The sequence below is a fragment of the Oncorhynchus nerka genome, linkage group LG10, assembly GCF_034236695.1.
Source record: "Oncorhynchus nerka isolate Pitt River linkage group LG10, Oner_Uvic_2.0, whole genome shotgun sequence".
In the NCBI taxonomy this organism is placed as follows: Eukaryota; Metazoa; Chordata; class Actinopteri; order Salmoniformes; family Salmonidae; genus Oncorhynchus; species Oncorhynchus nerka.
This window is the reverse complement of record NC_088405.1, coordinates 47,502,008-47,517,401: the sequence shown is the minus strand read 5'-3', so window position 1 is coordinate 47,517,401 and position 15,394 is coordinate 47,502,008. Positions and strand designations below refer to the sequence as shown.

The window sequence follows — 15,394 nt, the reverse complement described above, 5'->3', positions numbered from 1 at the left end:
ACAGACCAAGGTTAACCTTTTCACATGTACCAAAAAATGAGAGTGATCATTCTACAGTGGAACCTTCAGTGTATGCTCAAATCGGGGGGTGATTATAATGCTAATTTAGAACATCCAGTTTCGATTAAAGCAACATTCAGCATTTGAGCTGGCCACACTTTTTTCAGAAACATTTTGCACAAACACAGTCCTTAAAGTTATTTCCAGAATGTGACCAGTTTATTTTTGGATGCAATGTTCAGACATTCACAGAAGTAGCTAGAGCATAACACAATCATCCAAATCTGAAAATGTAGGCTACATTTGTCCTAGCGCTAAGTGAGGAAAGAGTGACATAACACAAGCGGTCATATTTTTATAACTCTCGGCTGACAGAAACTACAATATGAATTAGCTAATAGCAATTACTATTTATAATTAATAACATTACGGGAGAGCTCAACATTGATCTAAATAATTGAGTTTCTAGAAAACTAAAGTAATCCAACTATGGGTAGTTTGTGCTTGCCTGCCATGTTTGTTTTTTCACATCAACCAAAGATAATAAGAGGAGACAAGATTTGTTTGGTCTGTTAATAGTATACATATTGAAAGGGGTGTGTCGTCTACCATCGTTCACAAATGAGTGAACCCTCCCTCACCTCATTTTGTTATTTCTTTGCTCGTTTCCGTGAAACCCAGAATGCATTGTATGTCAACAAACATGGCTCCATACATAGTTGGAATGATCTTAGCTCATCATAATCAGTACAATTTTCAAAAAGTATTTTACACACATAATGTGTCCATTACAATCTATGCAAGAATCGGAATGCATGATTTGTCACCAGGACTTGAAAAAATGTGAATAAAAACAGTAAATAAATAATTACCACACAAAACATTTTCTGATAGTGATTTATTGATACATGTGGCGCGTGCCGGCAGTCAATCACATAACCTCTCACTCCCACTCTGAGCCATTCAGTGTTTATATTGTTTATGTATGTAGCTAGTGAGCTAGTGAGCTAAACTGCAGCATCAACAGCTAGTAAAACAAGCTGTTGTTCAACCATCACCAAAACTATGAAAATAAAAAAGCTACAAGATGGCGCCGAAGAACTGGCCCAGATCCACGCCTTTTGCGAGAAGAAAATATGCAGGAAAAGGGGCCGTAGATCGGGCAGCCTTCTGAGAATCCCTAGGCGTGTGAATGAACTCCCACTGTCACCCGTTCTTCCTGCCAACGTGCAATCATTGGAAACATTTTTTGATGACCTACGATTAAGATTATCCTACCAACGGGACATCAAAGATTTAAAAACGGATTTACTGCGAAAGAACACGATGCGATTATCTGAGGATAGAGCCCCATAAAAAAAACTATTTCAACTAGCACAGGTGTAACAAAATCACAAACTGCAATAAAATAAATAGTTTATCTTTGACGATCTTCTTCTGTTTGCAATCCCAATACTCATTGTTACACAATGAATGGTCTTGTTTGATAAAATCAATTTTTATAGCCTAACACGAAACATTTTGTGAACCGCTTGTGTCGTGAATTCCGTCTCATTCCATTTGACGACAAATTTGAGGTAAATACACACACATTGCAATCAACTGGTTTGTTTGTAACACAACCGCTTGTGTCGTGATTTCCGTTGTAACACAACCAAACCTGATGGATCATTTCGCGGGATGTATTGACTGAAAGAAACCGATTTGAAGACTATTGTGCACCAATGATTTGCCCGCTGTTTCGTTGATTGACTGTATTTTAACCCAATGACCACTGATCGTTTTGAAATCTAGCTGGGTAGATCGCCAATGAGCTGAGGTAAACGGCAATATGTAATGTGTGTTGGACGACCAACCCATCTAGTAAACTCCGGCGTAAAGAGGTTCATTCGCCATTGACGATTCATACCGAAAGGAGCCACGCATGTTGCGCACAGCATTGTTTTGGTAAAGCGCATATTCAGCTGTTTATACACTGCTCTTAAAAATAAAGGGAACACTTATTTTGTCACGAAAAGGTGCGACTATGCATATAATTGACAGCTTTGCAAAGAAAACACTGACGTTTCCAAAACTGCAAAGATATTATCTGTGAGTGCCACAGAACTGATGTTACAGGCGAAACCCAGATAAAAATACAACCAGGAAGTGCCGCATTTTTTGAAACCGCCTCATGCCAATGACTCCTTGGCTGTGAATGAGCGATGAATGAGCTTACGTTTTCCACGTATTCCCCAAGGTGTATACAGCATTGTGACGTCTTTTTAGGCATTTCCATTGAAGAATGGCAGTAAGGGACCATATATAGCACGTGGTCACATGGTGTCTCTCGCAGAAAATCTTGCGTAAAATACTGAGGTAGCCATTTTTCCAATCGCTTCTTATGAGAAACCAATTGCCTCGAGGATGGATCCTAAAAACAAAGTTTACCATGTTTGTCGATATTATGGAGCAAAATTTGAAAAAAGTTTGGCGGTTTCCAGTCGATTTCTCAGCCAAGCATGATGAAGAAACGGGAGCTATTTCGCCTACAAAAATAATCTTTTGGGAAAAAAGGAACATTTGCTATCTAACTGGGAGTCTCCTGAGTGAAAGCATTCGAAGTTCTTCAAAGGTAAATGATTTAATTTGGTTGCTTTTCTTATTTTCGTGAAAATGTTGCCTGCTGCCAGCAGAGCTAGCATAGCATTATGCCATGCTAAACTTACACAAATGCTCATCTAGCGTTGGCTGTAAAGCATATTTTGAAAATCTGAGATGAGTGTTGTTAACGTCTTAAAGGATAGGGGGTAGCATTTCTCCTTTTTGATAAATAGCGTGCACAATTTCAACTTCCTGCTACCCATGCCAGGAATATATTATATGCATATGATTAGGTGTGGATAGAAAGCACTGAAGTTTCTAAAACTGGTTCAAACATGTCTGTGACTATAACAGAACTTATGTAGCATGCAAAACAAAGGAAAAACTGTTCAGAAAAAAAAATCCCTGACAGTCCCCTGAATTGTCTTTGTCAAGGGAAATTAGATAGCGCCCATTTTACAGTTCCTACAACTTCCACAGGATGTCACCAGTCCTTGGAATTGGGTTGAAGTTAATCATTGGTGAAACGAAGAAGAGGCACTTCCTGGAAGAACGTTACACTGTTGATAGTTACGCAAGAGGGAAAATGGTGCATGTATTGTTTACTTGGTGTTATTGAATACAGATCGCACAGTCAACAATTTGATCGATTATTAACGTTTAAAAATACCTAAAGTTGTATTACAAAAGTAGTTTGAAATATTTTGGCAAAGTTCATAGGAAACTTTTGAAATGTTTTGTAATGACGTTGTGTTTAGGAATGTCTTCAGGTGGAAATTGAAAAAAGTAGAGAGGTAGCTGTAAGAGGTAGGCCATAACAGTTTTTGGCCACCGTTTGTCACCGTTATAGTACAATTAATGTATTCTTTATTGTTGTGTTGTGTAGTGGCTTTGATGGCATGCATTCCAATTTTCAACTAGAATTGCAACTGACCTAAATGCACTAATACCTTAAACTTGGATCAATTTACATTTCCAATTTCCCAACCTGACATAGCCTATCCCAAAAAGGGCTCTGTGTCTCAACCAATAGCCAATACAGGCTATATCTCAAGCAGGGCTACAGCAACTTCCGGAGAGGGTCAGGCTCTTGGGCTTTCTGGTGGCCACATATCGTTCTGGGTTCCACTGCGCAACAGCAGTGGAACCCTACCTATAGTTTTTCAATGAATTTTGGGGTGATTAAATATCAATCATTTAGAACTGATCAGAATAAATGTTCTGTATATTCTCAAATTGAAAAAACAGACACATCCAGCTTACCTGTGAAGCAAAGACAGCTACACTGCGCTATATTTGTCACGCGGCCCCCAGACGACTTCCTACTTGTACTTGAGCTTTCACTCCCAACTAGGAGAGGAGAAGTAGGCTACTGAACTTCAAGCATTGCATTCTGTGTGTAAATAATGTGGGAAAAAGTTGTTTTTAATACAATAGGTAGGCTAACTCATACAAAGCAAAAAGACAACCATTTCCAAATTATCTGCAGGACACAAAACCTTTTTCATCCCATAGGTGTCTGACTGCCCACTTACGCCCTCAGCATGAATAAAATGCCAACTGTGCTGCAATGATCTCTGCCACGACATGCAGGTCCTGCATGCATCGCACAGGAAGGCAGCACTCTTGCTTGGTCCTTTTTCTGGGGGTTTGACCATGAGGGTTTCATGACAGTGGGTTGTATAAGGGAGGAAGTAAGGAATGGAAGGAGAACGGGGGACGGAAGGACTTGCGGGCAGTTGGTTCAGAAGAACCACAATAACTGTGTATACAAAAATGTCATTATAAAACCACCCAAAAGGGCACTCTGCGAGTGGGAGAGGGGCATGTGCATGAGCTCAGTACAGGTAGACTCCTTTCTGGGCATGTGCCTGCATGGATAGAAAAGGGAATGGGAGGGAGGAAGGAAGGGAGGGAGGGAGGGGTAGTTTGGTAGGTCAGTATCGCTGATCTAGGCGGTGGGGTTGAAGGCCCCATGGAAACCGTAAGGAATGTTGACAGGCACCTCAGCTCTCCCCAGCTCCTCCCATGTCCTGGCATTCAGAACCAGGAGGAATGTCCTCTTATCCTGGATAAAGAGATAGAACCTTCCAGATTAATTTACATCAACACTCAAGAACATTAAAGATTAACCCTCTATCAACACTCAAACATTCTAAATGAATCTTTAACAATGCTGTATAAGTATGGCAAGGTTGCTGCTCAGAAAATGTTCCCAAATGAACCTAATGAATGGTTGAGTAAACTGAACAGCCTGAACAGGCTTGTAGTAGGAAATACGATTGATGACACATTCAAGTTTATTGAAAATGTAAACCAACATGTTAAAATAAATAATCACATTTTCTGTAGCCCATTACACTTACCTGTATATGGGTTAGAAATGGCATATATGGACACTGACAAGCCGCTAAATTGGAATGCAGTGGCTGTACAGTAACATGCATTACATGATGCTAGAGCTCAGAGTCTCTGCTTCAAATCGCTGTAGGGGATTTGACTGACTACCGCTCTGAACTTGACCACCGAGGTGACAAGAAGTTGCCCACATCCCTCCCGTTAATTGTGCCACTTTTGCAAATGTTGTGCTTAGAGCCCTTACCGATAACATTATTCCACAGATAAAGCGCAGATATTAGTAGTTGGAAATGTGCAATGGGGCTGGCAGGTAGCCTAGTGGTTAGAGTGTTGGACCAGTAACCGAAAGTTTGCTAGGTCAAATCCATGAGCTGACAAGGTGAAATCTGTTGTTCTGTCCCTGAACAAGGCAGTTAACCCACTGTTCCTAGGCCGTCATTGTAAATAAGAATTTGTTCTTAACTGGCTTGCGTAATTAAACAAAGGTTACATAGAAAATTTGCAAAAAGCAAGACAGTTGGCACGGATCTATCATTCAGGCCATGTGCTTGCATTCATAATGAAATACAATTGTTAGCTAGCCAGCTAAATTAGAACAAGAGTGGCAAACATTTTTCTGCATTAACTTTTTCAGTCATAAGTGCACGACACTTGCAGTTGAAATATATAGCCAATACATTTTGTATTGAATAACAGTGTACATTTGAAGTTTACATACACCTTAGCAAAATACATTTAAACTCAGTTTCACAATTCCTGACATTTAATCCTAGTAAGAACTCCCTGTCTTAGGTCAGTCAGAATCATCCCTTTATTTTAAGAATGTGTAATGTCAGAATAATAGTGACTTATTTTAGCTTTCATTTCTTTCATCACATTCCCAGTGGGTCAGAATTTAACATACACTCAATTAGTATTTGGTAGCATTGCCTTTAAATTAACTTCGGTCAAACGTTTCGGATAGCCTTCCTCAAGCTTCCCACAATAACTTGGGTGAATTTTGGCCCATTCCTCCTGACAGAGCTGGTGTAACCGAGTCCGGTTTTTTAGGCCTCCTTGCTCACACAAGCTTTTTCAGTTCTGCCCACAAATGTTCTATAGGATTGAGGACAGGGCTTTGTGATGGTCACTCCAATACCTTAACTTTGTTATCCTTAAGCCATTTTTCCACAACTTTGGAAGTATTCTTGGGGTCATGGTCCATTTGGAAGACCCATTTGTGACCAAGCTTTAACTTCCTGAATGTCTTGAGATGTTGCTTCAATATATCCATATAATTTTGCATCCTGATGATTCCATCTTTTTTGTGAAGTGCACCAGCCCTCCTGCATAAAATAACCCCCACAACATAATGCTGCCATCCCTGTGCTTCACGGTTGGGATGGTGTTCTTCAGCTTGCAAGCCTCTCCCTTTTTCCTCCAAACACAACGATGGTCATTATGGCCAAACAGTTCCATTTTTGTTTCATCAGATCAGAGGACATTTGTCCAAAAAGTATGATCTTTGTCCCCATGTGCATTTGCAAACCGTAGTCTGTCTTTTTTTATGGCAGTTTTGGAGCAGTGGCTTTTTCCTTGCTGAGCGGCCTTTCAGGTTATGTCAATATAGTATATGTTTAACTGTGAATATATGTACATTTGCACCCATTTCCCCCAGCATCTTCACAGGGTCCTTCGTCGTTGTTCTGGGATTGATTTGCACTTTTAGCACCAAAGTACTTCATCGATAGGAGACAGAATGAGTCTCCTTCCTGAGCGGTGTGATGGGTGCGCTGTCCCATGGTGTTTATACTTGCGTACTATTGTTTGTATAGGTAAACATGGTACCTTCAGGCGTTTGGAAATTGCTCCCACGGATGAACCAGTCTTGTGGAGGTCTACAATTTCTCCTCTGAGGTCTTTACTGATTTCTTTAGATTTTCCCATGATGTCAAGCAAATAGGAACTGAGTTTGAAGGTAGGCCTTGAAATACATCCACAGGTACGCCCCCAATTGACTCAAATTATGTCAATGAGTCTATCAGAAGCTTCTAAAGCCATGACGTAATTTTCTGGAATTTTCCAAGCCGTTTAAAAGGCACAGTCAACTTCCGTCCCACTGGAATTGTGATACAGTGAATTATAAGTGAAATAATCTGTCTTTAAACAATTGTTGGAAAAATAACTTGTCATGCACAAAGTAGATGTCCTAACCGACTTAAAACCAGGGGGCACTATTTTTATTTTTGGAAAAATAACGTTCCCAAAGTAAACAGCCTTTTTCTCAGGCCCAGAATATGCAGATAATTGGTAGATTAGGATAGAAAACTCTAAAGTTTCCAAAACTGTCAAAATATTGTCTGAGTATAACAGAACTGATATTGCAGGCGAAAACCTGAGGAAAATCTAACCAGGAAGTGCTGTCATTCTGAAACCTCTTTTCCATTGCATGCCTATCCTCCATTTAAAGGGATATCAACCAGATTCCTTTCCTTATGGCTTCCACATGGTGGGAACGGTCTTTAGACATAGTTTCAGGCTTTTATTCTGAAAAAGGAGCGAGAATGATCACATCGCGTCAGTGGATAGCTAGGTGTCCTCAGGTTTGTGCATGCGAGCGCCTAGAGCAAGACCTTTTCTCTCACTCTCCTATTGAAAAGGCTACCGTCCGGTTGAAATATTATCGATTATTTATTGTAAAAACAACCTGAGGTTGGTTATAAAAAATGTTTGACATGTTTCTACGAACTTCACGGATACTATTTGGAATTTGTCTGCCCGTCGTGACCTGCACAAGCCTGTGGATTACGAAACAAAATGCGCCAACCAAATGGAGGTTTTTGGATATAAAAATAATCTTTATCGAACATTTGTGTAACTGGGAGTCTCGTGAGTGCTAACATACTGTACGAAGATCAAAGGTAAGGGATTCATTTTATTGCTTTTCTGACTTTCGTGACCAATCTACTTTGCTGCTAGCTGTTTGTAGTGTTTTTCTGCTGAGAGAGCCGTCCTCACATAATCGCATGGTTTGCTCTCACCGTAAATCCTTTTTGAAATGTGACACGCCGAGTGAATTAACGACAAGTTAAGCTGTGTTTTGGTTTATTGCACTTGTGATTTCATGAAAACTAAATATTTTTAGTATTTAAATTTGGCGCTCTGCAATTCACCGGATGAAGACGAAAATGATTCCGCTGAAGGGAACCAAGAGGTTACGCCAACCTAAGTGTTTGTAAACTTCAACTGTAATTTACCTTATGATTTAGTAAGAAAATATGGTAACACTTTACTTGACACCCAGCGTCATAAAAAAGGTCATGTCATATGTCATAAAATCTGACATAACATGGTCATAACACTGTCATGACCAATATATTTACACCTGTTGTGACATATATTTCATTATTTTATGGTTGATATGACACCTACATAAATGTGGATTGACAATCTTATTCAAATGTGATTTTTCCCTGCCAAGAAGTTATTCTTTCGTTTTTTTTCTCCATCATATTTTTTAAAGAACACTGTCATGAAGCATTATGACCATCCTGTGTCACTTTACTTGGACTAAGAAAATGCACTTATGACACTGTCAACAAGCATTATGACCATCATAATCATGTAAGCCAGATAGGCCTATCACATACATGCCCTTATGTCAGTCATCAGTCAAAAAGAGTGTTTCCTGTCCTGATCCTGAAATCTGCTCTTGCTTTCATCACAGTCATCCGCAACAGAGCATTGGGGTAGGTGCATGTCTGACATCAATTTGTACGCAATTACAATGGTAATTAAATATGGTAAATTTAAGAAAATGTTATAGGCTATGGTGTAGTGGAATGTTTTGCCTTGTGTGGTAGGTTGTGTGGGTTAACACTTGTGTGTGACATAACCAGCCATAGGATAATGCAATATATGTCACAAAAGGTCTAAATATATGTGTCATGACCATATTATGATAGGTTATAACAAGTTGTCAGTTATGACATATTATACAACGGGTGGTTCTAATCCTGAATGTTGATTAAAACCTCATTCAAGCCGGTGTCTATTCCACAAGTTAGCACCTGCTAAATCTATGATGTTAAAATTCCTATTTTCTCAGTTATCTTATTGTGCAATCCTCTGACTCATCAGCCCAGCCAGGCAATGTATAAACTTGATCTCCAATATAAAAACTATTTATTTTAGACTAACATGTAGTTTTCAACAGTGGATATTTGTATAAACCTTGCTGTCCGTCTCTCTGACATTTGAAACATTGCTTCAATTTTCAAATTCAATCTCCAGCTGGCCTGCGTGTATCGTGTCAGGACAAGACAGACAGACAGGTAGCGTTTCTCAGTCAGTCGAAATCATGATTTGGTGTTATAATTTTCATGGATATATACAAAGAAACGTAAATTGAAAAAAGGTCAAACAAAACGAAGTGCAGCTAGTTTGCAGTCTTTCGAGCTTCCGTTTGAAGTGATTGTGCTGTGTTTTTGGTTAGTTCCTCTGAACAACAGTGTCCTGACTAGATAGAAAATTCTCTTCCAGGTTAAATCACGCCTCATTAGATCATCGTTATGGATGTAGCCAAATAAATGCCACTAGAAAACAGCTTAAACAAATGCAAATGCAGCTACTGTTATTATTCTGGCTGCACTGTTCGTCGCTGCTATCCAGTATGGACTGGGTCGCCGTCGCTGCTATCCAGTATGGACTGGGTCGCCGTCGCATGTCTTGCAGTTTTAGTTTAGTTTCTTATTGCAAACAGGATGAATGTTTTGAAATAACTGTACTCTGTACAGGCTTCCTTTTCACTGTGTCGTTTTGGTTTGTATTCTGGAGTAACAATGTTGATTCATCCTCAGTTTCTTCCTATCACAGCCATTAAACTCGAACTGTTTTAAAGTCACCATTCCTAGAGCGGTTTCCTTCCTCTCTGGCAACTGTGCGCTCATGACTCCCTTCTCCATTTATGCGCACCAAAATTACAATCTGCTTCTCTGAATTGCCTTGTGAAAGCCTAACACTAAGATCATGTTTGATAATTTAGCTAGTCATGTTGGCAGTATAATGACCTTTACCTCAGTGGGCGTGACCACCACGGAGAGGATGACCCCATCGTCCTCCTCCACGGCGTCTGGCGAGGGGACGAACACAGGCTCTGAGGGGAACAAACCCTTCTGGTACCACACCTTGAGACAGAGAGAGAGCAGAGATGCAGACTGGTGAAGACTTAAATTAAAAAGGAAAATATGGAAAAACACCAAAAATCTTTGTAAAGTGCAAAAACAAAAGTTGCCTATTTTCAGAGAATAACAAGTACATGACACGCAATCTCAATAGTCCTAACTTTCCGAACCACAATCAGAGAAAATAGTATCCTGGGGTAGGTGGGAATTGGGCTCTTTGGTCTGTGTTCAAAGTTTATCATGACATGTAACAATAATCAGTCTCTAGCAGTGCAGACATTTGAAGATCTGACTTGTTGGAAAGGTGGAATCCTATGACGGTGCCACGTTGAAAGTCACTGAGCTCTTCAGTAAGGCCATTCTACTTCCAATGTTTTTCTAAGGAGATTGCATGGATGTGTGCTCGATTTTACACACCTGACAGGAACTGGTGTGGCTGCAATAGCCAAATCCACTTATTTGAAGGGGTGTCCACGTTTGTATATATAGTGTACTAATACCATCACATATCCTGCAGTACATATGGATACCTATGAGGAATTCAAAGCAATCATGAAGGTAGCAATAAAGATGGTGGGGGGTTTCCACAGAGTGTAGTTTGAAATGTGAGGTCCAGGACCAAGGCAGGTGAGTTAAATGAGTTGTAAAATGACACTAGTAAAATAAATGTTGTTCTTTGTACAAGTCTATTCATTTTCTGAGAGGCTAAACACTGTCCTGAGGTTGAATTAATATTGGTGTTGGCCACTCTTAAACGTTATGCACACATGGTCCTCTGATCTCAATAAGCCAGAAAGCATAGGTGTCCCATATAATCTTATCCATTATGATATGAAAGGCAAAACTGATTCTAGATCTACACTCCTACTCGCAGACATTTCTGAATACAGGCCATGGAATTACCTGGTCTAAACCGCACAGCCTTTAGACATACAGTTGAAGTCGGAAGTTTACATACACTTAGGTTGGAGTCATTAAAACTCGTTTTTTGTTAACTATAGTTTTGGCAAGCCGGTTAGGACATCTACTTTGTGCATGACACAAGTCATTTTTTCTAACAACTTGTTTAGATTATTTCACTCACTGAATTACAATTCCAGTGGGCCAGAAGTTGACTGTACCTTTAAAAAGCTTGGAAAATTTCAGAAAATTATGGCTTTAGAAGCTTTTGATAGGCTAATTGACATAATTTTAGTCAATTGGAGGTTTACCTGTGGATGTAATTCAAGGCCTACCTTCAAACTCAGTGCCTCTTTGCTTGACATCATTGGAAATTCTAAATAAATCAGGGGTGGTTATCCCAACCATTTTTGAAGGTGTCAATGTCTGTTTGGAGGCATGGAAGGAACATGAACACAGAACCGATGAAGGCTGTTACAAGGTCCAGCAAGCCGTCCTTCTCAAGATTGTGTAGAAGCTTGTAAAATATGTTGGAAATAGACATCCAACATCATGCCACAAGCGTCTGATCCTGCAAGTGTACCAATTTTTGTTTTATAATTAAGTGTTGAATTGCAAATTTGACCTTTGCCCCAGAGAGCAACATGGCAATTGGAAAGCAACATAGCTATAAAGCAAATCTTGCTTCTGAAAAGCCAATAAGATGTTTCGTATACATCTATCCAATAATTTCTGGTCTAGAGTTGCTTTGTCCCCGAGTGTCAATTTGATAATCAGTTAAGATTATCAATATGCTGAACAAATAATATTTCTGTACCTTTGATTAAGGACACTCTTGCCAGATATAAAGCTTCCCCTGCCACAACCACAGTCTGAAAACATGCATCAAGCCATGTCAATGTTTGACCCTTTGTTCTCCCCAGACCCTAAATGTGATTGAGGAGCAAGTTAGTACTATCCAGTATGTAGAATCTAATGACTTGATCAGAGAACATGAGGTAAGTTAAATATCAGCCATCACTAATTTATTTATCTCATTAATGTACTGTGAAACTAATGAATCATAGAAGCCATTCTTGACGGTATACCTGCCGAATCTACACAATGCATGAGGCTGAAACTCTTGTCCACTGGGCGCTAATGGCCTAAAGGTTGTAGGCATCCCTTCATAATTCGATAACCAATAAGAGGAGTACTAGCGTTCACAGATGTTACTAGGTTGTCCAACTCTTCGTTAGTAAGGTTACAATAGGTTCCTTTGATAAACTGTACATGCCACATTTTTGCATCCGCCAGATAACTGTACTTCTTGAAATGCACATAGGTTTAGCAATGCAAGAAATTGGGAGAAACATATCTACAATATTTTTCAGGTACTTTCCTGACAGCATGAGCATCCAGAGATCTGGTAGCCCTGGGTCGTGAGTCCACCATCAGTCCACCAAGACAGGAAGAATCCTGAGTGCGTTTGTTTACCCCACTAACTTTCAACCTGGCATTTCTGCATTACACAACCCGAGTCGTGTTGATAACTTTATTCACTATCAAAGTATCCTTTGACACATCTCATTCTTTAGCACAAGATTTCTGAACAGGTCTCAAAACCATGCCAAGACCAACAGAAGCACCATCCCGACATTAAGTCTACCTAGTACAGGAGCAGCCATGGAAGCTCCATCATTCCTTACTGTAGTTCCACTAATCTGTTTTACAGTCCCTGCATACGATACAGCATGACTGATTCTATATCTCCTAGCCTCTCTATGCACCTGGCATCCACCAAATGCTGCACTGTTCCCCCCACAATTACAAATCTTACCCTTACCCACATTGCTCCCACATTCACCGTAATCATGTTCCCCTCCACAATTGGTACATCTTTTCGTTTCTTTACACTGAACAGCTACATGTCCCATTCTTTGGCATTTTATAACACTGCAATGGGGATGGGAAAAATTATCTGACATTGAAACTAAGGAATCCTGTCTGTACTATTCCAGGCAAAACCTTCTCAAACCTCAGCAGCACTGATAAGCGTTCACTTTTGGCCCTCTTTCCTACTGATCAACATTTTGGCCTCAATCACTCTGCCTCCCTATACATTTTCTATAATATTGTCTATGGACATAGATATTGGGATCCCAGTGATGACTCCCCTCAACCTAGCACAAGCACCAGGGAAATGGCTTTTAATCTTCTTCCCATTTGCAGAATCTTCCCTTGCAGAGCCTGGCTAACTCAAAATATAAATAATCTACCATTTCCAATGAACCAGGCAAATTTGACTTCACCTCTTTCTCGACAGAGTTGGTTAGTCAGATAGGGTGTAAATGAGGCCCTGTGGTCTCAAATACCGTCACCACCTTCCACCCCGACACACCATTACTCTTGCTTCCCATCATAGCCCTCTTTACTATTTTTAAAAATGTATATTTAACTAGGCAAGTCAGTTAACATATAGCTTCAATAAAGTTGTATTCCTTCTAGTCTTCATGAGCAATGGAATGCAAGTTACTACCATGAGGAAAAAGCACGATCACAAAATGGCTGCCTGATGGACATTGATATATTCTGCTCTCATTCACTCCCACAACATAGAAGCCTCATTATAATTTCTATTGATGGTTGACATCTAGTGGAGCCCCTAGGCAGTGCAACATCATTCATATCTCAAGGGGATTTCATTGGGGACTCTGGTGAATACATACAAGCTCAGATTTCGGACTTTGTTTTGATTTCAACTCAGGATTTTGCCTGCCAATATGAGTTCTGTTATACTCACAGACATCATTCAAACAGTTTTAGAAACTGTGTGTTGAGTGTGTGCTGAGTGTGTGCTGAGTGTTTTCTATCCAATACTACTAATAAAATGCATATATTAGAAAGACTGAGGAGCAGGCCGTTTACTTTAGGCACCTTATTCATCCAAGCTACTCAAAGTAATTCAAACAAAACTCTAATCTTGCACGCAACACCACAACACAACGTCCAAGCAAGCACTTCCTCCAGTCTCCCATGAGGGCCAACCACAATCACCAATTAGCTCTAGGCAATGCTGTGGCTCCTTGTACATGCCCATTACCCCTAACCCCACCAACATTGGACTCGGAAGCAGTGAAACACATTCTCTGGATTGATTTTATAACTTAGGCTTAACTTAGTTAAGCATTAGGGGCGCTATTAAAATTTTGGCATGAAAAACGTTCCCGTGTTAAACAAGATATTTTGTCACGAAAAGATGCTCGACTATGCATATAATTGACAGCTATGGATAGAAAACACTGACGTTTCCAAAAAGTGCAACAGAACTGATGTTACAGGCGAAACCCAGATAAAAATCCAACCAGGAAGTGCCGCATTTTTTTAAACCGCCTCATGCCAATGACTCCTATGGCTGTGAATGAGCTTACGTTTTCCACGTATTCCCCAAGGTGTCTACAGCATTGTACAGTCTTTCTACGCATTTCCATTGAAGAATAGCCGTAAGGGACCATATATAGCAAGTGGTCACATGGTGTCTCCCGCAGAAAATCTTGCGTAAAATACTGAGGTAGCCATTTTTCCAACCGCTTCTTATGAGAAACCAATTGCCTCGACGGATATATTATCGAATATATATGTTAAAAACTAATTTTGAAAAAAGTTTGGCGTTGTAGTGGTAGGATTTTCCGGTCGATTTCTCAGCCAAGCATGATGAACAAATGGGAGCTATTTCGCCTACAAAAATAATATTTTTGGAAAAAAGGAACATTTGCCATCTAACTGGGAGTCTCCTGAGTGAAAGCATCCAAAGTTCTTCAAAGGTAAATGATTTAATTTGATTGCTTTTCTTATTTTCGTGAAAATGTTTCCTGCTGCCAGTAGAGCCTAGCATAGCATTATGCCATGATAAACTTACAAATGCTTGTCTAGCGTTGGCTGTAACGCATATTTTGAAAATCTGAGAAGAGTGTGATTAACAAAAGGCTAAGCTTGTGTTTGAATATATTTCATTTGCGATTTTCAAGAATAGGAAAAGTTTCTAGGGGCATTTATGTCCGCTGCATTATGCTAATTCGTTTGAGGCTATGATTACGCTCCCGGATCCGGGATTGCTAGTTGCAAGAAGTTAACTAGCCAAGTCAGTTCTTAGAACTACCCATCCCGGATCCGGTATATTTGTCATCAGCAACACTGAATAGCATAGCGCATATTACTAGAAAATATTCATATTCAGGAAATCACAAGTGAATTATAGCGAAACACAGCTTAGCCTTTTGTTAAATCACACTGTGGTCTCAGATTTTTAAATTATGCTTTACAGCGAAAGCAATACAAGCGTTTGTGTAAGTTTATCGATAGCCTAGCATAGCATTATGTACACTTAGCATCAGGAAGCTTGGTCACGAAAA

The 15,394-nt window shown here is 39.8% G+C and overlaps 1 protein-coding gene across 1 annotated transcript in view; it reads right to left on the bottom strand.

Annotated features, from left to right (window-relative positions):
- Positions 1–218: 218 nt before the first annotated feature.
- Positions 219–15,394, bottom strand: part of LOC115135406 (carotenoid-cleaving dioxygenase, mitochondrial-like) — a 74,943-nt gene continuing 59,767 nt past the window's right edge. Inside the window, exons 12-13 of the mRNA XM_065023465.1 lie at positions 9,996–10,106; positions 219–4,651 (exon numbers count right to left, since the gene is read on the bottom strand). Of these exons, the coding sequence (XP_064879537.1) occupies positions 4,535–4,651; positions 9,996–10,106 (228 nt within the window). The 3' untranslated portion in view covers positions 219–4,534. The remainder of the gene's footprint in view (positions 4,652–9,995; positions 10,107–15,394) is intronic.